The sequence below is a fragment of the Physeter macrocephalus genome, chromosome 20, assembly GCF_002837175.3.
Source record: "Physeter macrocephalus isolate SW-GA chromosome 20, ASM283717v5, whole genome shotgun sequence".
Taxonomy (NCBI): Eukaryota; Metazoa; Chordata; class Mammalia; order Artiodactyla; family Physeteridae; genus Physeter; species Physeter macrocephalus.
In genome coordinates, this window is record NC_041233.1 from 35,704,256 (window position 1) to 35,728,682 (window position 24,427).

The following is a 24,427-nucleotide window of genomic DNA, read 5'->3' on the forward strand; positions in this document are numbered from 1 at the left end:
AACAAACAACCTAATCCAAAAATGGGCAGAAGACCTAAACAGACATTTCTCCAAAGGAGATATACAGATTGCCAACAAACACATGAAAGGATGCTCAACATCACTAATCATTAGAGAAATGCAAATCAAAACTACAATGAGGTATCACCTCATACTAGTCAGAATGGCCATCATCAAAAATTCTACAAACAATAAATGCTGGAGTGGGTGTAGAGAAAGGGGAATCCTCTTGCACTACAGCCACTATGGAGAGCAGTATGGAGGCTCCTTAAAAAACTAAAAATGAACTGCCTTATGACCCAGCAATCCCACTACTGGGCATATACCCTGAGAAAACGATAATTCAAAAAGAGTCATGTACCACAATGTTCATTGCAGCACTATTTACGATAGCCAGGACATGGAAGCTACCTAAGTGTCTTTCGACAGATGAATGGATAAAGAAGATGTGGCACATATATACAATGGAATATTACTCAGCCATAAAAAGAAATGAAATTGATTTGTTTGTAATGAGGTGGATGGACCTAGAGTCTGTCATACAGAGTGAAGTAAGTCAGAAGAAGAAAAACAAATACCGAATGCTAACATATATATGGAATCTAAAACAGATGGTTCTGATGAACCTAGGGGCAGGACAGGAATAAAGATGCAGACATAGAGGATGGACTTGAGGACATGGGGAGGGGAAGGGTAAGCTGGGATGAAGTGAGAGAGTAGCATTGACATATATACACTACCAAATGTAAAACAGATAGCTAGTGGGAAGCAGCCACATAGCACAGGGGGATCAGCTCCATGCTTTGTGACCACCTAGAGGGGTGGGATAGGGAGGGTGGGAGGGAGATGCAAGAGGGGGGAGATATGGGGATATATGTATATGTGTAGCTGATTCACTTTGTTATACAGCAGAAACTAACACAACATTGTAAAGCAATTATACTCCAATAAAGATGTTAAAAAAAAGATAAATTACAAAAAAAACCAAGAATCTAAATGTAAAAAGTAAAACCATAAAACTACTAGAAGGAAACATAGATGAATTCCCTTCTAAACCTGGTGTAGGGAAAGTCTTTCTTACTATTACTCAGAATCTAGAGGCAGTAAAATACAAGACTAATACATTTACCTATGGAAAAATAAAAATTTGAATGACTAAAAACAACATAAAGTCAAAACACAGCTGGCATACTTGGAGGGAATATTTGCAACATACATCTAAGACAAAAGGGTAGTATTCCTAATATGTGGAGAACTCGTAAAAATTCAGCAACAGCGGACCTGATGGAAAAATGGGAAGTAGACACGAGAAATTCAAGTTAACACAGATGTCATTGTTCACCTATCGGATTGGCAAAAATTAAAAACTAGGACAACACATTCTGTTGATGAGGCTGTGGGGGAGAAGGCTGTTTTACACATCGCTGGTGGGAAGGTAAATTGCCACAACCCTTCTGGAGGGAAGGGTTGATCATACCTGGTGCCTAGATCTTGGTCTGTAAAAGGAACCAGCACTGCTAGAAGTGGTTGATTACAGGACTGGGACAGTGAAAATACAAGAAGAGCCTGGAACATCTGGTGGTGTCAGAAAAGGGTTGTTTTGAAAGAACACAAGAGCCATCATGAAGGAGTACCTACTGGCCAAAACTGGAACAATTTAAGGAAAAAAAGAAAAGATAGTATTGGATTATAGCCCATAGAATAAGATATTTATGGGTTCATACTGAAATAAATATTCAACTGACTGACTTACAAAATAAATTAAGTAAACAAATAAACAAATAAGAGCTCTTCTTCACAATTCCATTGAATAAATTGGAATTCCAATGAATAAATGTGAGAAGAAAAAGGAAAACATAGAATTACCATTAGGTAACCACTTCAGTAATAAATGTTGTAAACAAGGATCCACTGATAGATGCTAAAATTAGGAGATGGAAGTTTGGGGAGAAATAACATTGCATAGTCTCAAAATGTCTCCCCAGGGTAGTTATCAGCTTACAAGGAGAAAACCGACTTACAAGGCAGACACCAACTTAACTGGGTGATTAAGGTAAATATCAGTATTAAGGATATCATGAATTACTTGCTATGTTGCATTGAAAGGGAGACTGCATAATTTTTGTGGTATTCTTGCCAAAAATGCATAACCTCATTTCAGTCATGAGAAAACATTGGAGAAACCCAAATGGAGGGACATTCTACAAAGTAATTGATCAATACTCTTCAGAAGTGTCGAGGTCATGAATGACAAGAAAGACTGGGGACTTCCCCAGTGGCGCAGTGGATAAGACTCTGTGCTCTCAATGCAGGGGGCCCGGGTTCGATCCCTGGTCAGGGAATTAGATCACACATGCATGCCGCAACTAAGACTTCGCATGCCACAACTAAGGAGCCCACGAGCCACAACTAAGGAGCCTGCCTGCTGCAATTAAGACCCCACACAACCAAATAAATAAATAAATATTTTTAAAAAAAGACTGATAACTACTGCAGACTGGAGGAGACTAAAGAGAAATAACAACTAAATGTAATGTAGAATCCTGGATAACATGCTACATAGAAGAAGGATATTAGTGGGAAAATTGGTAAAATTTGAGTAAGATTTATAGTTTATATTTAAACAGTATTAATTTCCTGTTCATAATTATTCTGTACTTATGAAGATCTTCACATTAGAGGACATAGGATAAGGAATATAAGAGAACTCCACTATTTTTGCAACTTTTTTGTAAGTCTAATATTAGTTCAAAAAAAGAAGTTAAAAAAAACCATGTATGTTCATCTCAAAGGTACAAAAAAGCTTTTGAAAATAAAATTCAACCCCTATTCACTGGGAATAGAGGGAAATTTATTTTAAATTCATAAGGAGTATCTTTAAAAAATCCAGAGCAGATATCTTAATTGGAGAAATATTAGAAACATTCCTTAAAAAAATTAGGAACGAGACTAGGATGCTGCTGTTACTACTTTTTTTTTTTTTTTCGGTACGTGGGCCTCTCACTGCTGTGGCCTCTCCCGTTGCGGAGCACAGGCTCCGGACGCGCAGGCTCAGCGGCCATGGCTCACGGGCCCAGCCGCTCCGCGGCATGTGGGATCCTCCCTGACCGGGGCACGAACCCGTGTCCCCTACATCGGCAGGCGGACTCTCAACCACTGCGCCACCAGGGAAGCCCGTGTTACTACTTTTATTCAGCATATTATTGGAGATACTAACCAGTGTGAGAAAACATGGAAAGAGAAATTTCCAAAAAGATTGGAAAAGAAGAAATAAAGCTGTCATTATTTATAGATGATGTGATGGATTATTATAATTATTATTTATAGATTTACAAAGGATCTTTCCCCTCTTAAAACTACAAGCAAATTATTAGAAATAAAGGGAAAGTTTAGCAAGGTGGCCAGGTATAAGGTTAATATACAAAAGTCAACTGCATTTCTAGAGTGGAATGACTAACAACTAGTAACACAAAGAGAAGGCACCATTTACAATATTATCATGTGGTACTAAATATCTAGTAAGAAATTTTTTTTTTTTTTTTGTGGTATGCGGGCCTCCATCTGCTGTGGTCTCTCCCGTTGCGGAGCACAGGCTCCGGACGCGCAGGCCCAGCGGCCATGGCTCACGGGCCCAGCCGCTCCGCGGCATGTGGGATCTTCCCGGACCGGGGCGCGAACCCGGTTCCCCTGCATCGGCAGGCGGACGCGCAACCACTGCGCCACCAGGGAAGCCTCTAGTAAGAAATTTAACAATTTTGTTGTTAAATGAAAAAATTAAAAATTAAGAGAAATTAAAGAACTAAATAAACATACTTTGTTCACTGAAAGGTTTAACATTGTGAAGATTTCAGTTCTCTCCAAGTTGATCTATAAATTCAGTAAAAATCCAATCGAAATCCCAATAAGATTTTCATGAAATTTGATAAGATTATTCTGATAGGTAAAAGAGTAAGTGATCAAAAGCAGCCTGAGCATTTATTGTATTTATTTATTTATATTTATATATATATTTTTTTAGCCTGGGCATTTTTGAAAAAGAAAAGCAGGAATAATTTGCTCTCTTAGATATCAGGATTTAGTGTGAACCTAGAGTAATTTAAAACGGTATGGTTTTGGCCAGTTGGAAGTCAGCCAATTTTTAATTTTGGGATTTCTTTAAAGGATTAAAGTTTAGAAAAAAAATATTAAAGTTTAATCTTTTATTATGAGCATTCGAAGTTGCTACATCTTCGAAAGCATACTTCCAAGGAGCTAAATGGCTTTTATAAATGTTTTATAGATGTTAATACAATGGAAGGGTAAAGAATGTTTTACAATAATGAAAATAACATGGTATGTAAATATGTTGCAAGGTATTTGAGAGACATGTTGTAGATAGTTCTGGTTTTAAGCCTGATTTAGATTCAAGTAAGATTGCTCTAGTTCAGTAATTTCGTAAAAATCTTAGGATCTACTTCTGGTTGGAGAATATCCCATGGAACCTGGGGAGCTTCAGGTTTTGTAGAACAATGTGAGAAACCTTGAGCTAATTAAATAACCTTTAGAGGTTACTTCAAATTTGTTTTTATACTTACATTGGAATTTATATTGCCCTGTTTTTCACAGGTTACACAAGTTAGTAGCTAAATAAAGTACGTTCTAAGGCTTTTTTTGTTTGATTTAGGGAAATAGTTAACAGTTGATACTTTGATAATATTGCAGTTGTTTTTCTTCTGAAAGAATAAGTCAATTTGGTTAGTTTAGTTAAGAGTTTTTTTTTATTTTTGCAAGTTGTTACAACTCATGAGAGCATTCTTACTTCTGATCAATATGTGTATTGTGCTCTTGTTCTTTCCTCATTACAGTAAGGTGTTATAAATTTTACAAACCTAGTCCTGATAATGTGACAGGATATAAATTTATCTTAAATATTATTAAATTAAGTATATAAATCTAAGTTTTAACAATGTTTTCATGAAGTAGACTATTTTATTTGAAATCTAAATAATCAGATGTTTCTGTACAAATTTTTATGAAGAATAAGTAAATAATTTGATATTAGCAATCTTTTTTCCCCCAAAAAAGCTCTTATTGTAGATAAAGAATAAAGCCCAGAGATGTTAAGTACAAGTTCAGAGGAGTCATTATTGACAAAGTCAGAATTGAACCCAGTTTTTCTGATTCCACATGTGCTGGAAATATTGTGAAGGAGGAATCAGGAGGCCTGGTGAATAAACTGGAGCTGTGGAAGGAGATATCTGGAGTTGGGTTTTGCTGTAACCTAATTGGTCTCCTTATCCCCACTCTTCCTCTTTTTCTCATTCATCTTTCATACTGTCTGTTCTTTTCTCTTATGCTCATTATCTTTGTTATGCTATCACCATTATTTTATAAAATTCATTTAGGAATTGAGTAACCTTAATTAGAATAGATTTCATGTATCAGATTCTAAAAGCTTTAGAACATTTGTTTTTATCCATCCACTCAGCTGTGCCAGAAATCTTGATGTCTTCTGCAGTCTTTTCTTTACCCTCCACATCTAATTGCTTCTTGGATTCTACCTCAGAACTAGTTCACAAATCTATCACCATTTTCCCCTTAAAGCAGTCTTGCCTGGTTTCTAGCCCTTTCATCTGCTGGATGGTCACTAGCCTTCTAAAAGTTCTTCCTACTCTTTTGTCTATGAAAATTGATTCCTCTACATTAAAGCGTCCATAAACTTGGATGGGAAGATATTACATCTTTTTTTTCCTTCCAGTTTTATTGAGATAGAATTGACATACAGCACTGTATAAGTTTAAGGCATACAGCATAATGATTTGACTTACGTACATCATGAAATGATTATCACAGTAAGTTTAGTGAATATCTGTCATCTCATATAGCTACAAAATTAAAGAAATAGAAAAATATTCTTTTTCCTTGTGATAAGAACTCTTCGGATTTACTCTCTTAACCATTTTCATATCTAATGTACAGCTGTGTTAATTATATTTCTCATGTTGTACATTACACCCCTAGTACTTATTTATCTTAAAACTGGAACTTTGTACCTTTTGACTGTCTTCATCTAGTTCCCCCTCCCCTCACCTCCATCTCTGGTAACATATTATTAATATCTGGTAAGATATTACATCTTTATTTTCACTAATTTCTTTTTGAAAATTAGCATTTCCTTCCATTATGAACAAGGTGACAATCCACAGTAATATTATCAATACTTGTGACTTGGTCACCGATGGAAAACACATATATTTTCATATCACACTACAGTTGTTGAAGATAACTTGAATATCATTTATGCCCATGTTACTTTGGCATACTTTGAAATTATAGTAGTTGCTGCATACTCTGCTGTATCTTGTTATTTAATGCTTTGTTTTGTTTTTAGATGTTGGGGGTAGGAGTTTATTAATTAATTAATTTATTTTTGCTGTGTTGGGTCTTCGTTTCTGTGCAAGGGCTTTCTCTAGTTGTGGCAAGCGGGGGCCACTCTTCATCGCGGTGCGCAGGCCTCTCACTATCGCAGCCTCTCTTGTTGCAGAGCACAGGCTCCAGACGCGCAGGCTCAGTAGTTGTGGCTCATGGGCCTAGTTGTTCCGCGGCATGTGGGATCCTCCCAGACCAGGGCTCGAACCCGTGTCCCCTGCATTAGCAGGCAGATTCTCAACCACTGCGCCACCAGGGAAGCCCTTTAATGTTTTAATGAGGCTCATAGTTTATCCCCAGTTTTAAAAATATTTTGATTACTGTATTTCCATATAATTGGTGTTACTATCCTATTTCATTTCATGAACTTAAAAATATTATTCTGTAATAAAAATGTTCTAAAATTAGATAATGGTAATAGTTACACAACTTTGTGAAATACTAAAAAAACCACTGAATTGTACACTTTAAGAGGGTGAACTTTATGTATGTAAATTATATTCCAATAAAGCTGTTATAAAAATATTATTCTGGGGACTTCCCTGGTGGCGCAGTGGTTGAGAATCCGCCTGCTACTGCAGGGGACACAGGTTCGAGCCCTAGTCTGGGGAGATCCCACATGCCACGGAGCAACTAAGCTCATGAGCCACAACTGCTGAGCCTGCCCTCTAGAGCCCGTGAGCCACAACTAATGAAGCTGCACACCTAGAGCCCGTGCTGCACAATAAGAGAAGCCACCGCAATTAGAAGCCTGCGCACTGCAACGAAGAGTAGCCCCCGCTCGCCGCAACTACAGAAAGCCTGCACGCAGCCACGAAGACCCAAAGCAACCAAAAATAAATAAATAAACTCTATTCATTAAAAAAAATTATTCTGATAATGGGTCTCTATGCTTTATCAGAATATCGAAAGTGTCTAAGGTACATAAAGGATTACCAGCCCCTTCTCTTTACCTGGAAATATACTATCCTTCCCAGTTACTACCTAGAAACCTTTTATTAGGCATTTTTCCAAAACCTTGCTAAATATTTCCTCAGTAAAGCCTCTTCCAACTTCCCGGGGCAGCTCTTAGGAATGCTTACATATACTGCATATACCCTAAGCCCATTGTTGGTTATCAACCTCTAGGTTGATAATTTCTTCAGCCTTGGGTTCATGTCTTTGTGTCCCTAGCACCTGGTATAATGCCTGGTACATAGTGGATGGTCTACTGATGGGTGAGTGAATAATGAGGCTTTAGTGTGGCACAAGAAATACATTAGGATGAAAATGATGCTGGGAGAAGGAAAGCAGAATCATTTATTTTTTTCTATTGAAATCAGTTAATAGACTCTGCTTTTTAAACAGTACTCCTGTTTTTTGCTAAGATCTTATTTTTCGTCAGCAATGAGTCATTTATTCAAACATACCTCACTTTCCTTCAGGGAAATAAAATTTTAATCAGCAAAACTCATCAATCTGTACATTTAAAATGTGTATTTTATTGTATGTAAAGTACATATAAAAATGAGGAAAAGAATTGAAACAGGAGAGAAAAACATCTAAGTAGCATAATGACTTAAGAATTAAATAATTGATCTAACAATCAAGAGAAATATAAAGTAGCGCATGCACAAATGCCAAATGAGAGTTAGAGATAAAAACTAAGTTCAGGGGAAGGAGAAATCACTGGGAGTCTATAGTGGTTGTTTTTCTGTGTAGTATTTGGATGGGGAGAGAGGAGGATAACAGCATTATAGCCAGTGAATATAGTGAAGACAGAGGCTTAGCAGTGGGAAGGAATAAGGCATGTTCTGGGAGAGCCAGTTAGGGGAGTCTTCAAGTATTTCAGATGAGAAATGCTAACAGTCTTGAGGAAGAATAGCAGTGGTTGGGATAGTTGAGGAAGACGTGATCAAATCAGACTCCAGGAGTTAGGGAACTGGTTGGATACAACAGGGTAATGGAGGAATCAAAAAATAATTGAAATATTGGTCTTGGTTAATTGGTGGAAAAATGATATTATTAACAAAATAGAGAAGTAAGGGAGCAGGGCAAGTTTTTTGGAGATGGTAAATAATTCCATTTCCATTCGTTAAAAATATCAAGCTTATTTTGTCATCTAAACTGATTCAAGAATAAGCTACATGTTTTATAGAAATGAAATCATGTTTTACATTTAATCACACTTTACAACATAAAAACAGTTCTAAGAAGATATCATGTTATCAGGAAAATATAATGTTTCCATTTTTTTGTACATGTGGTCTTTTTTTTTCTTTCTTTTTTAGATTCCAGTATGGTTAGTGATATTGTACTTCAAGACTTACTGGCATATGTGTCTTCAAAACATTCCTATCTCAGAGATCTTCCTCGGAGGCAGCTTCAGAAAATGAGCAGTATAGAATTTGTAGAATTGGAGCAGCTTCAGCCAGACGTATTAGTCCATGCAGTTCTAAGAGTTGTTGATATCACTATACTGACAGGTAAACATTTTGGGTGCCTCCTTAATTTTAGGTTATAAAAAAATTAAGATACAATAAGGATCTACTGTATAGCACAGGGAACTATACTCAATGTTTTGTAATAACTTATAAAGGAAGAGAATCTGAAAAAGAATATATATATGTATATTCTTCTGAATCGTTGTGCTGTATACCTGAAACTAACATGATATTGTAAATCAACTATACTTCAATTTTAAAAAATTAAGATACAGGACCGTCTTAGTGTGCCATTTGGTAATCAGTAGATATCATTAGACACTGAAGTACTGTATCACATGTAATAGAGTAATGCCAACTAAAATATTCCTTTTCCTTTTCCAGAGGCATTATACAGTTATAGAGGACAGAAGCAAAGGAAAGTTATGTTAACAGTGGAACAGGCCCAAGGTCAACATTATGTGCTTGTATTATGGGGTCCTGGAGCAGCCTGGTACCCTCAACTTCAAAGGAAAAAAGGTAAATACACCAAAAAGCATTTAATCTATTTATAGTTAGGTAAATGATTAATGCTTATGAGCCTAAGATGAAGAGACTCTGGAGAGCAGACTACGTTTGAAATATAATTGATCATGATTGAATATTCTTTTGCAGATTTCTTCTGTTATAATTTTATACCTCCTGTAAGCAATTCAGTGATCTAAAAAGTCCTCTGTAATTAATGGTAGCAAAATAAAATCTTCTGTTTATTCCCAGGTATACTACTTTACCTTTATAGTGAAGATCTTACCTTCTTTGGATAATGTTGTTTAAAAATTTAATTCTGGAGACGCTTCTACAATTTTTATTCAGCCAAAGTACTCTGATAAATAAACTTCTCTCTGGTTATAGGGCAGATGTTAGGGGAGTTGCATTAACTCTTTCAAGTCTCAGTGTTACTGTTTAATAAATTACTGTGCCCCAGGTTTTTATTCCAGTTGTTTTAAAAGTGTGGACTATTAGCCATCCATAGAATGTTCATGTTTACAGTATGACACATGATTACACTTTTCTTTAAAGCATAAGTTAATCACTTATGATGTATTGAATTAAATGGAATTGATGTTTCAATAAAATAGTATAACATCTTCCTTTTGATATTGTGAGATCCTTTAGCTGCAGCAATCAGAAACAGTTTAATTACTGGCTTATGAGTTATTTTACTCTGCTAAATTAATTCAAAGATTACGTATGTGACCCATTCTTTTTTACCTGAAAGAGTTAATGTTTCTTTGCAAACTTCTATTTCAAAATAGTTATCTAAAGATCTATCACATTGTCTCTCTTAATCATTAATAGCCCATAACTAGGATTTGACTTTTGACTTTTATGTTAAGATCAAACAGTGACAAATATTTGTTTGGTTGAGAAATCTGAAACATGTGTCAATGATAGACAAACCATCGTTGTTGACCACCATGTCATGGCCAGGAACATGAGTCTACTGCATGCTGAGCAGAATGTAGGTCGAAGGTGTCATTCCAATTACAGTGGAGCTGTAGCAAAGCAGGTTGCTCCATGCTTAATATGAATATTCTTTTAAAACTAATAGTTATTTGGTTAATAGAAGAGGAATTGTAGTTATCTCTAGATAATTCTATGATATTTAATATTGAAAATGTATGAATCCAGGAATTAAGGTGTAGTTGTTCTTTGTTCATTCAGCATATTTATTTATAATCATTGTTTTTTAAGTTTTAATATCCACCTTAATACCTCAAGATCATTCTTTCTAAAATGGGAAAATACCAATTTTGAAGAATCATTTAAATAAGTGATTCTACTTTCACAAATTGTTAGCATTCTGTCTATTCATTTAGCATTTCTTTTTTTTCTTAAGGCATTCTCTGTATTATTCTTTCTGTAATGGGCCCTGGTTTTACTTGTTCCCAAGGAAAACAAACTCACATTTAGGTGATGTAATCAGAAATGATCGTCAAGCAGTCATTACTGAATACTGGAGATAACAGAGTCAATGTTTTGGATAAGAATAATAAGAAAGTAATCCCCAATTTGCGTTTTTTAGAAATATGAGTTGTTAGTAGGAATTTGATATGCCTCATATGTAGCAAGCATTGGTCACAGTTTAGGTCCTAATGAGGGTGGGCTAGGGACATAAATTACACTTCTTGGGAATTGGGTATGCATAAAATAAGCTATTCAGAACTAAATGCCTTTCCAATGCAATATTCTCCTGAAATCATTTAATAGAAGTCTAATATTTAAAAAATATAACAGATTATAATAAAGTACTCTCATGACATTACTTATTAAGCACAAATTAATACAAATGATCTCAACCTTTATAATTATACTTCATGCAAAATCACAGTTATGTCTGCATGGAGGTTTGATATCCGTACATGCCCTTAATTCATGATTCAAATATAGAATTGTATCACTAATTGTCTCAGTACTGCTCATTCTCCCTCAGACCTACTAGCTTAACTCCTTTCTGTTACTTGAACATGCCAGCCTTTTTCCTGCCTTGGGATCTTGAATTTACATGTTTCCCCTGCCTAGAGTCCTTTTTCCTCCAGCTCTCCCACACGGATGGCTCTCCAATTTCATTTCCCCAGAGAGGCCCCACACATGAATATACATAATCACTCCCTATCAGGTCACTCTTTGTTTTTTTTTGGCTGCATTGGGTCTTCGTTGCTGCGAGGGGGCTTTCTCTAGTTGCGGTGAGCAGGGGCTACTCTTCATCGCGGTGCGTGGACTTCTCATTGCGGTGGCTTCTCTTGTTGCAGAGCACGGGCTCTTGGCACACGGGCTTCAGTAGTTGTGGCCCGCAGGCTCTAGAGCGCACGTTCAGTAGTTGTGGAGCACGGGCTTAGCTGCTCCGCGGTATGTGGGATCTTCCCGGACCAGGGCTCGAACCCGTGTCCCCTGCATTGGCAGGCAGATGCTTAACCACTGCGCCACCAGGGAAGATTCTTAACCACTGCGCCACCAGGGAAGTCCTAGGTCACTCTGTGTATAGCACTCATGCCACCTAACACAGACAGATGATCCAGCTTATTTGTTTGCTTGGTAATTAACTAAATTTCCCAGTAGGTTGTAAAGTCTGTGAATAAAAGCACCCTGACTAGCTTGTTCACCATTGTTTGCCCATCACACAGCACTGCCTGTGCTAGTAGATATTTTCTTTATGAATGAATGAAGAATAAAGTACAGATCAGAGGACTTCCCTAGTGGTCCAGTGGTTAAGACTCCGTGCTTCCACTGTAGGGGGCATGGTTTCAGTCCCTGGTCGGGGAACTAAGATCCTGCATGCCCCTCAGCATGGCCAGAAAACAACAACAACAACAAAAAAAACCCAGATCAGGCAGCCATTCAAAGTTCCCACTGTCTTTAAGGAGTAAAAGACTCAAGTTTGAGGAGGAAATAACTTGGCTTGTTTCGAATGATAAGAAAAGAATCACAAAGTTAAAAATGCATGCACATGAAGGTTTTGCGATCCATTGGATGTATTAAGAAATTATATTTGAACTTGGACACAGGGCTTGTAGTTAAAACTAGAACTCTATCGTGGTTAACTTAAACAATTAAGGGGGATATATTGGAAGTATACAGGAGTATGTCATAGTACATAGGACAAGAGTGATGGGTTTCAGGGGGACTTGGAACTAGGAGCTGAAACGCTTTTTGGGTCCCAGGCACCATCTCCATGGATCTGCTTTATTCACTCAGTCTAGACTTCCCTGCTTCTCAGCCTTATGGAAAGCAGATGGTTATTCTGTAGCTCCTAGTTTACTTTTCCTTTTAAGAGACCAGTTCCATTTCTAAATTCCCAGCAAAGAGAATCTGATTGCCTAGATTGAATTTGAATTCAGTCAGCTGTGGCCTAGAGGACAGGGTCAAAAAGTAGGCAGTTCCCTGTCGGTCCAGTGGTTAGGACTCTGCACTTCCATTGCAGGGGGTATGGGAACTAAGTTCCCTCATGCTGCACTAAGCGGCCAAAAAAAAAAGAAAAAAAAGTACCAGTTGGAATATCTGAGCTTATATCGGAGGGTGAGGGAACAGTTAAGGAGGTTATTTGTGGTCTGGTAGACACACAAAGATATGCACTATCAAGGATATGTATGTTCACTAGCCTGGGGAGATGTATGTTTTAGAATATTTAGTTTCAAAAAGTAGGTTATAAAACTTCATGTATAATAGGATCCCATTTTAATAAAAGTGGATATATAAGTATATATATACACATTAAAAAATATGGACATACAGGGACTTCCCTGGTGGCGCAGTGGTTGAGAATCTGCCTGCCAATGCAGGGGACACAGGTTCGATCCCTGGTCCAGGAAGATCCCACATGCCGCGGAGCAACTAAGCCCATGCACCACAGCTACTGAGCCTGCTCTCTAGAGCCTGCGAGCCACAACTGCTGAGCCCACGTGCTGCAGCTACTGAAGCCTGCGTGCCTAGAGCCCGTGCTCCGCAACAAGAGAAGCCACTGCAATGAGAAGCCCATGCGCCGCAGCGAAGATTAGTCCCCCATTCACCACAACTAGAGAAAGCCCATGTGCAGCAAGGAAGACCCAACACAGCCAAAAATAATTAATTAATTTTTAAAAATCTGGAAATACAGATACTAAAATGCTAGCAGTGGCTATTTCTATATAGTAGTATTATGTGGTTTTTATTTTTCTTTATACCTTTAGTTTGAATTTTATGCATGTATGGAGCCTGCATTTATTTTATTTATTTATTTATTTATTTTATTTTTTTGCGGTACGTGGGCCTCTCACTGTTGTGGCCTCTCCCGTTGCGGAGTACAGGCTCTGGACGCGCAGGCTCAGCGGCCATGGCTCACGGGCCCAGCCACTCTGCGGCCTGTGGGATCTTCCCGGACCAGGGCACGAAGCCATGTCCCCTGCATTGGCAGGTGGACTCTCAACCACTGCGCCACCAGGGAAGCCCTGCATTTATTTTTTAAACCTTTTAGTATAAAAAACTTCAAACAGGGACTTCCCTGGTAACGCAGTAGTTAAGAATCTGCCTGCCAATCCAGGGGACGTGGGTTCGAGCCCTCGTCCAGGAGGATCCCACATGCCGTGGAGCAGTTAAGCCTGTGCGCCACAAGTACTGAGCCTGTGCTCTAGAGCCCGTGAGCCACAAATACTGAGCCCACGTGCCACAACTACTGGAGCCTGTGTGCCTAGAGCCCGTGCTCCACAACAAGAGAAGCCATTGCAATGAGAAGCCTGCGCCCCGCAACGAAGAGTAGCCCCCACTCGCTGCAACTAGAGAAAGCCTGAGCACAGCAATGAAGACCCAGTGCAGCCAAAAATAAATAAATGAATAAATATATTTTAAAAAAACTTCAAACATATAGACAGAATAATATAATTAACTGAAGTACCCATTACCCATTTTATTTAAACATGGGCAATTTTATCTTACCTATTACTTTTCTTTTACTGTCTAAATATTTTACAAAAAGTATATTTTATTTTATAATTTAAAAATTAAAGCAAATTTTTTTGCTTTAAAAAGGAGTAGATAATATTTGGAATATCTAGCTAACAATTTGAGAAAAAAATAAGAATTAAACTTATACTTTATATTTGTGCCAAAATAAATTTCAGGTGCATTAGAAATTCAAATATTTTTAAAAAGGAACAATGAGTACTAGAAGAAAATATAAGTGAACTTACTTGGAACCCAAAGACTAGTAGGTTAAATAAAATGCAGCAACAAAAAACTGCATTAAAAATCAACTAAAAATCACTATATACAAAATTAAAATGCAAGTGAAAAACCAGAAAAAAATTGCATTTTGTCAGAAAGTAATGCCATAGGCAAAAGACAAATACTTGTAAGAATAAATGGGCAATAGATATGAACAGGCAAGTCCCCAAAGAGGAAATTAAAGTGGCCAATAAATGTATGAAAAAAAGTTACTCTCACTAGTAATGGAAGACAGACAAATAAAATAATAATCATAGCTGATTTTTCTCCTAAGAAATCAGTAGAGAAGATATGGGGAAATAGCCACTCTCCTAAACTATTGAAGATGTAAATTGGCAAACCTTTCTTTTTCTTTTCTGTTTTTCTAACTGAAGTATAATTGACTTACAGTATATTAGTTTCAGGGGTAAAACCTTTCTTGCAGACAATTGACAATGCATATGAAAGCCTTAGAATTTGGAATACCTTTGGCCTAATAATTACAATTAATAGGAATTTATCATGGTTTTGCATAAAGTTGTAGCTAAAAATATTTTATCACGGTACTATTTATAATAGTGAAAAATAAGGGGGCTTCCCTGGTGGCGCAGTGGTTGAGAGTCCGCCTGCCGATGCAGGGGACACGGGTTCGTGCCCCGGCCGGGGAAGATCCCACATGCCTCAGAGCAGCTGGGCCCGGGAGCCATGGCCGCTGAGCCTGCACGTCCACAGCCTGTGCTCCGCAACGGGAGAGGCCACAGCAGTGAGAGGCCCGTGTATCGCAAAAAAAAAAAAAAAAAGAAATAGTGAAAAATAAGAAACATGCCCCAAAAGAGAGGATTACTCTAATAATTTTTAAGATTTTGGTGTATCTATGCAATAACATATTACGCAGTATTTTAAAATAATGTAGAATAATACTTAATGACATGTAAAAATATATTTGACATAAGTAGAAATCAAACAAACTGAGAACAACTAGATGGCCACTAAAATATTAACTGTGTTTATTTTGAGGTGTTGATTATAGCTGCCATTTATCTCTTTGCTTATCTGTGATTTCTAAGCATGTATTTTATAATAAGGCAAGAAAGCTATTTTAAAATAGTGATTGGTTTTAAGCAACAGCTTGGAATATATATGGTTTAGTTCTTTCTAATGATGCTCTCAATACATCTATACAGATGTATTGATTGTGACGAAGTGAGAGAGTGGCAGGGACATATATGCACTACCAAATGTAAATTAGATAGCTAGTGGGAAGCTGCCGCATAGCACAGGGAGATCACCTCTGTGCTTTGTGACCATGAGAGGGGGGGGATAGGGAGGGTGGGAGGGAGGGAGACACAAGAGGGAAGAGATATGGGAACATATGTATATGTATAACTGATTCACATTGTTGTAAAGGAGAAACTAACACACTATTGTAAAACAGTTATACCCCAATAAAGATGTTAAAAAAATAAAAATAAAAATAAATAAAAGCATAGAGAGAATTCTCTTCTCATACCATATAAAATCACTGCCTAGACAAAAGGAGACTCTCATTTATGCAAAGCAAAGGACCAAACAGGTGTTAGTACAAAAAACAGATAATTTAAAAAAAAAAAAAAAGATTGTCCACAAAACAAAGCTGTCCAATGAAAGAAACTGAGGAAGCCAGTAGGGTGTGTGAATTAGATTTATGGCCTGAAGTGTGTGGGAAACTAAAAAGACAACTGTCATTAGAAAACTTAGTGCTAAGAGACCTCTTTTTGTTTTGATATAGTTTTAAAGTTGAATCTATTAATTTATAGTCTGATTATTTGGCAAGAAGGTCTGTGCTACTGTGGTTCAGAATTATTACTAAGGGAATTAAAAATAGGAGCAACTGAGTCTAAATGCTTTTTTTTTGTTGTGGAAAAATTAGCTAAATAAAACTAAGGGGACTTCCCTGGTGTCACAGTGGTTAAGACTCTGCACTCCCAATGCAGTGGGCCCAGGTTCGATCCCTGATCAGGAAACTAGATCCCACATGCATGCCGCAGCTAACAGTTTGCATGCCACAACTAAAGAGCTCTCAAACCGCAACTAAGGAGCCCATATGCCACAACTAAGGAGCCTGAGAGCCACAACTAAGGAAGCCCACCTGCCTCAACTAAGACCCAGCGCAACTAACTAAATAAATGAATAAATATAAAAGAAAACTAAGGTGTTGAAAAATCAATGAGTAATATTGATTATGGCAGACGTCCATTTCTATGCCATTATTTAAAAAAATCTTTTCTGTAGATATCAAAATGAGAGTTTGCTACTTTGAAAAGCAGTTGGTTATGATAAATTATGACTGTTTAGGAGACCAAGTAATCTTTAGAAAAATTTTTGTTAAAATTATCTCTAGCATTCTTATCTTATTGCCTTAATACAACATTCATATTTTACCTCTTTATATCCAAATTCCTTAATGTGATGAAAGTTGTATTTAACTGATTTAATCAGGTCAATCTATTTAATCTGATTTTGAGCCTACATTATTTCCTTTTTGGTAACTTTTTGTTTTTGTTTTGTTTAAGATTATATTTGGGAATTTAAATACCTTTTTGTTCAGCGCAATTGCATCCTAGAGAACCTAGAATTGCATACAACACCATGGTCATCCTGTGAGTGCCTGTTTGATGATGATATAAGGGCAATTACATTTAAAGCAAAATTTCAAAAAAACACACCCTCCTTTGTGAAGATGTCAGATTTAGCGACACACCTAGAGGATAAACGTTCAGGTAAGACCTTCATTTATATAAGACATTGCTAGTTTTTTTAAAAAAATAAATTTATTTATTTATTTTTGGCTGCGTTGGGTCTTCATTGCTGCGCTCAGGCTTTCTCTAGTTGCGGCAAGCGGGGGCTACTCTTCATTGCAGTGCGCAGGCTTCTCATTGCGGTGGCTTCTCTTGTGGAGCACGGGCTCTAGGCACGCGAGCTTCAGTAATTGTGGCACACGGGCTCAGTAGTTGTGGCTCGTGGGCTCTGGAGCACAGGCTCAGTAGTTGTGGCGCACGGGCTTAGTTGCTCCACAGCATGTGGGATCTTCCTGGACCAGGGCTTGAACCCATGTCCCCTGCATTGGCAGGGGGATTCTTAACCACTGCGTCACCAGGGAAGTCCGCTAGTTTTAATATAAGCAAAGAAGCTGCCATTTGTGGGGAAAATGTGTAATTGAATATAAAAGTGAAATATAGATCTCTGTAAGTAGCTGAAACAGATACTGACATCTTCCTAACATTTTGCCTACAATCCTTTGAGGTTAATTTGTAATTATTAGGGATTACCTAAAAATATTTTTTGCATGTAGTTAAAAGCAGCTTATCATTTAATAAGCCAGAAATAGAAAAATGACTCTAGCCAGAATCACTGTTGAGATAAACATTTTATCAGGTTACTAAGCTATCATCTATACATGAGTGTTAAAAGTTAACATTGATACAGAATTTACTTACTGCTTTGTATAATGTAATAACATACTTCCTGAACTCAAATATGTGAGTGTGAGTGTGTGTATAAATTTCATTCTCAGAAGCATACTACATGGAAGAATGCCTGATGAATTTCATACACACACTCACACAATTTCCATGAACTAAATATAATTAATTTATTTTGAGTGCAGTAGTAAAAGCCCTATGTTTTAGTTTCAGAATGCTATACACTTTGGAATGAAGAGACAGTAAAATAGTGAAAATAACTAGATAAACTGCTACAATTTTAGTGGGAAATACTTTTCACTAAATTGCATTCCTAACTACAGAAATGATGCTAAAAAGATGCTAACTCCTGGTTGAAGGTATAACAAAGTAAACAGCATTTAAAGCTATAGTTAAGGTTGCTAAATGCCAGTAATGAGTAAATGTCAGTGATTATCAGTTTTGGAAACTAATAGAAAGTTTTCCAGTGGCTACTATAGCAAATGTATTTATTATTTTTGGCTGCGTTGGGTCTTCGTTGCTGCGTGTGAGCTTTTCTGTAGTCAAGGCGGGCGGGGGTTACTCTTCGATGCGGTGTGCGGGCTTTTCATTGCTGTGGCTTCTCTTGTTGCGGAGCATGGGCTCTGGGTGCGCGGGCTTCAGTAGTTGTGGTGTGTGGGCTTAGCAGTTGTGGCTTGCGGACTGTAAAGTGCAGGCTCAGTAGTTAGGACACACGGGCCCAGTTGCTCCACACCATGTGGGATCTTCCCAGACCAGGGCTCAAACCCGTGTCCCCTGCATTGGCAGGCGGATTCCCAACCACGGCGCCACCAGGGAAGTCCATAGCAAATGTATTTAGAGGGCAAGTAAAGGTTGAAAAAAATGAGATGTATCTGCAGGTTTATTGTTACATAATTTAAGTTTTTTAATGAAGAAGAAAAATTTGGTCGAAAATTTTCCTCAGAATTTGTGTAAGATTACTATTTTTGGTGCTTTTATAGGTTGAGTTATTGAGAATAACTCAGGAACTTTGGATCTTGATACTGAATTTTAACTTTATTCTCCAGTCTGCATAAATAATTTTCTGAATTCTTATAGATGGTTTTAGATTTTGTTAAATGCTAAATGTGTTTTAAGTGGACTAAGATTATTTTAACAGTTTTTCTAGTGAAAAGAATCTGGTCCCAAATAAAATAAGTTGAAGCTTCTAAGAGATCACATGCTAAGATTCTCAACTATATTTCTTGGGCTTTTTTACTAGCATGCTATGCCCACTTTTGGTTCATCCACAGAAATGTAAGAGTTGTGTCATATGCAGTTAATAGGATACTTCAGAGTTAGTGGTTTTCTTTTTTTAAAAAAAATTAATTATTTATTTATTTTTGGCTGCATTGGGTCTTTGTCGCTGTGCATGGGCTTTTCTCTAGTTGCGGAGAGCGGGGGCTACTCTTTGTTGCGGTGAGCGGTCTTCTCATTGTGGTGGCTTCTCTTGTGAAGCACGGGCTTTAGGCATGCAGGCTCAGTAGTTGTGGCTCACAGGCTCTAGAGCACAGGCTCAGTAGTTGTGGCACATGTGCTTAGTTGCTCCGCGGCATGTGGAATCTTCCCAGACCAGGGCTTGAACCCGTGTCCCCTGCATTTTCAGGCAGGAACCACTGTGTCACCAGGGAAGTCCAGAGTTAGTGCTTTTCAAACGTTATTCAGAGTGTCAGATTAAAAAAAATTTTTTTAACAGGGCTTTTGGGATGTAATTTTCACACAGGAAATTACCCTTTTTTATTTTTTTTATTTATTATTATTTATTTATTTTTTGCGGTACGCAGGCCTCTCACTGTTGTGGCCTCTCCCGTTGCGGAGCACAGGCTCCGGACGCGCAGGCTCAGCGGCCATGGCTCACGGGTCCAGCCGCTCCGTGGCATGTGGGATCCTCCCGGACCGGGGCACGAACCCGTGTCCCCTGCATCAGCAGGCGGACTCTCAACCACTGCGCCACCAGGGAAGCCCAATTACCCTTTTTTAAAGCATGCACATTCACATTGGTGAGTTTTGACATGAAACCCGTGCAGCCGTCACCACAGTCGTGAAACCGTCAGCTGTCTCTCTGTAATCTCTTCTGACTCCTCATCCCTGCCCCAGATCCTTCCAGGCAATCAATCTGCTTCTGTCAGTAAAGATTACTTTGAATTCTCTATGGTTTTATATACACGGACTCATGCAGTACGTACATTGTTTTGTTTGGCGTCTTTAACTTAGCAAATTCTTTGAGATGTATCTATGTGGTTGTGTGTATCAGTAGTACATATTATATGAATATACTGTGATTTGTTTATCTGTTCAGCTGTGGATGGACATCTGGGTTGTTTCCAGTTCTTGGCTATTATAAATAAAGCTTCTATAAACATTCAAGTGTAAGGCATTATATGGACATAGTCTTTCTTTTTTCATGAGTAAATACCTAGGAGCTGAGTCAATAGCTGGATTATATGGTAGGCATATGTTTAACTTTTAAAGAAACTGCCAAAAAATAAAGAAACTGCCTAACTGTTTTCCAAAGTAGTTGTATCATTTTACATTTCCACCAGCAGTGTATGAGAATTCTGTTTTTTCCACACCTACCTCAACACTTGGTATGGACATTCTTTTTAATTTTGTTCATTCTAATAGGTGTGTAGTAATGGGTCATTGTGGTTTTAATTTGCATTTCCTTATTGACTGATGGTGTTGAACATCTTTTCTGTACTTAATTGCCAGCTATATATCTTCTTTGATGAAGTGTCAACTGAAATCTTTTGCCTACCTAAAAAAATTGACTTGATTGTTTCATTGAATTTTGAGAGTTCTTTATGTTCTGGGTAAAAATTATTTTTCTTTCTTTTTTTTTGGCTGTGCTGTGCAGTTTGCAGGATCTCAGTTCCCAGACCAGGGACTGAACCTGGGCCACGGCAGTGAAAGCCCGGAATCCTAACCACTAGGCCACCAGGGAACTCCCTGGATAAAAATTCTTTATCAACTATAAGCTTTGCAAAAATGTTGCTTGTCTTTTGCTTGCCTTTGTTGTAGTCTTTTACTTGCCTTTTCATTATTTTACCCAGGTCTTTTGAAGAGCACAAGTTTTAAATTTTAATGAAGTCCAGTTTATCCATGTGTTCTTGTATGAATTATGCTTTTGGTGTCATTTCTAGGAAATCTTTGCCTAACCCCGTGTCACAAAAATTTATCTCCTACGTGTTATTCTAAAAGTTTTAGAGTTTTAGGTTTTAAATTTGGGTTTATGATCTATTTTGAGTTAATTTTGTATATAATGTGAGGTATGGCTTGAAGTTGGGCTTTTTTTGTTTGTTTTTTGCTGTATGACTATCCAGTTGTTCATGCACTAGTTGTTGAAAAGATTATTCCATTGAATTGCCTTTGCACCTTTGTCAAAATCAGTTGTCCACATGTATGGTCTATTTCTGGACTTTCTTCTGTTTTATTGATCTATTTGTCTATCTTTCCACCAATAGCACACTATTTTGATTACTGAAGTTTTATACTGATAAGTCTTGAAGTCAGATATTGTTAGCCTTCCAACTTTGTTCTTTTCAAAGTTGTTTTGGCTGTTCTATAACCTTTGCATTTCCAGGTGGATTTTAGAATCAGTTTGTCAATTTCTACAAAAAAAGCCTACTGGGATTTTTGATTGGGATTGTGTTGAAGCTATAGATCAATTTGGGGAAGAACTGAAGCATCTTAACACTGAGTTTGCCAATCCTTGAACAAGATGTATCTCTCCATTTGTTTAGATCTCCTTTAATTTCTTAGCTGTGTTTTGTAGTTTTCAGAGTATAGGACTTTCACATTGTTTGACATATCCCTAGTTTCTATTTTTATGCTATTATAAATGGAATTTTTAAGAATTTCAGTTTTAATTGTTTATTGGTAATATGTAGAAATATAGTTGATTTTCGTATATTGACCTTGTATTTTGTAACTTTGCTACACCCACTAAGCTCAATAGCAACTCTTTGGTGGATTTGGATTTTCTACATAGATGGTCATTTTATTTGTGTTAAGACAGTTTTACTTCTTTCTTTCCAGTCTGGATGCCTTTTATTTATTTTTCTTTCCTCATTCCACTTGATAGCTCCTCTAATACAATATTGAAAAAAAGTTGTAAGAGCAAGCATTTTTACCTTGTTTCTGATCTTAGAGAGAAAGCATTTATTCTTTCATTATTAAGTATGATACTGGCTGTATGTTTTTCATAGATACCTTTATCAGGTTGATGAAGTTCCCTTTTATTCCTAGTTTTCTGAAAAAAAATTGTTTTTTAATTCTTTTTTTTTTTTTAATTTATTTTTGGTTGTGTTGAGTCTGTTGCTGTGTGCAGGCTTTCTCTAGCTGTGGCAAGCAGGGACTACTCTTCGTTGCAATGCATGGGCTTCTCATTGTGGTGGCTTCTCGTTGCGGAGCACGGACACTAGGCATGTGGGCTTCAGTAGTTGTGGCGCATGGGCTCAGCAGTTGTGGTGTACGCGGCATGTGGGATCTTCCTGGACCAGGGCTTGAACTCGTGTCCCCTGCATTGGCAGGAGGATTCTAAACCACTGTGCCACCAGGGAAGTCCTGGAAAAAAATTGTTTTTAAATCAGAAATGGATGTTAGAATTTTTCAAATGTTTTTTTCGCCATTGATTGAGATGATCATAGTTTTTTTCCAATCTTTTAATATAATTAATTACATTGATTGATTTTTGCATATTAAACCAACTTTGCATTTCTGGGTTTTTTGTTTTTTTGGCTGCGCCATGCATGGCTTGTGAGATCTTAGTTCCCTGACCAGGGATAGAACCTGGACCCTTGGCAGTGAAAGCACAGAGACCTAACCACTGGACTGCCAGGGAATTCCCACTAACATCTGTTAATAAGAATTTTTATGTCTGTGTTGTCTGCAGTTTTCTTTTCTTGTAGTAACTGTTACCGAGTCCAAGCTTACTTTGCTCACTGCGTGACAGGCCAGTAAATGCGGGAGGTGAGGTGTTGAGGCAAGGAATATGAATTTCTTTGGAAAGCCAGCAGACCAAGAAGATGGCGGACTAGGGTCCCCAAAAGTCCATCTTATCAGGGTCTGGATGCCAGTTTCTTTTATAGAGTCAGAGAGGGAAGTAAAGTAAAAAGGCAAAATAGAGAGGGAGAGGTGGTGAGGAAGTAAAGTAAAAAGGTCCATCAGTCTTACAAAACATCTCATGGAATGGCCAGCCTCAGTGAGGGGATGTGTTAATTTCTTCTTTCTTGCAGCCATTCACAGGTGGGCAGGGTTCCCTAAGACAGGCCATTATGTATGATTATAATAACAAAAGCAACGGAAAGCAAAGGTTAAAGTCAAAGAAACAGATCCAACATGGAGTCCCATTTATCTCTTCTCCGTTACATATCTTTTTCTGGTTTTGGTGTTAGAGCAATGCTCATAGAATGAGTTGGTATGTAGTTTTTCCTCTTCAGTTTTCTGCAAGAGTTTGTTTAGAATTAAATTGATTTCTTCTGTACATGTTTGGTAGAACTCAGGGAAGCCATCTGGGCCTGAAGTTTTCTTTATTAGAAGGTTTAACTACAAATTAAATTTATTTAATAGATATAGGGCTATTCTGGTTATCTGTTCCTTCTTGAGTGAGCTTTGGTAGTTTGTATCTTTCAAGAAATCTGTTCATTTCATCTAGGTTGTTGGCACAACAACAGCAACAACAATTTATTGGCATAAAGTTATAATATTATCTTATTATCCTTTTTGATATATGTAGAATCTATAGTAATATTGGTAACCGGGAAGAGGTAAATCGGACTCAACGTTGGATCTATTTGACTTAGTCGTTCCAGGAGATGTTTTGCAAGACTGATGGCCCTTTTACTTTACTTCCTCACTGCCTCTCCCTCTCTGATTGTATAACAGAAACTGGCATCCAGACCCAGAAAAGATGGTTTTTTCAGAGACACTATTCTGCCATCTTCTCGGTCTGCTGGCTTTCCGAATAAAGTCGTATTCCTTGCCTCAACTCCTAGTCTCCGATGCATTGACCTGTCTGGTGGTGAACAGAGCAAGCTTGGACTCGTAATGTATTACCTGATATTGCTAATTTGTGTGCTCTCTCTTTTTCTTTACTGATCATTTTCGCTAGAGTTTTACCAATTTTACTAATCTTCTCAAATAACTACCTTTTATATTCATTAATTTTTCTGTTTCTCTATTCCATTGATTTCTTGTCGGATTTTTTTTTTTTTTTTTTTTGTGGTACGCGGGCCTCTCACTGTTGTGGCCTCTCCCGTTGCGGAGCACAGGCTCCGGATGCACAGGCTCAGTGGCCATGGTTCACGGGCGCAGCCGCTCCGTGGCATGCGGGATCTTCCCGGACTGGGGCACGAACCCGTATCCCCTGCATTGGCAGGCAGACTCTCAACCACTGTGCCA

General features: G+C 37.7%; 1 protein-coding gene across 5 annotated transcripts in view; it reads left to right on the forward strand.

Annotated features, from left to right (window-relative positions):
* SHLD2 (shieldin complex subunit 2) overlaps positions 1-24,427 on the forward strand; it is a 95,375-nt gene that overhangs the window by 58,231 nt on the left and 12,717 nt on the right. For 4 of the 5 annotated variants that reach the window (XM_024132124.3, XM_055080858.1, XM_028481172.1 and 1 more), the window contains 3 exons: positions 8,679-8,873; positions 9,216-9,350; positions 17,099-17,305. In XM_024132124.3, the coding sequence (XP_023987892.1) occupies positions 8,679-8,873; positions 9,216-9,350; positions 17,099-17,305 (537 nt within the window). The remainder of the gene's footprint in view (positions 1-8,678; positions 8,874-9,215; positions 9,351-17,098; positions 17,306-24,427) is intronic. The other variant, XM_024132125.3, reaches the window with a different exon arrangement.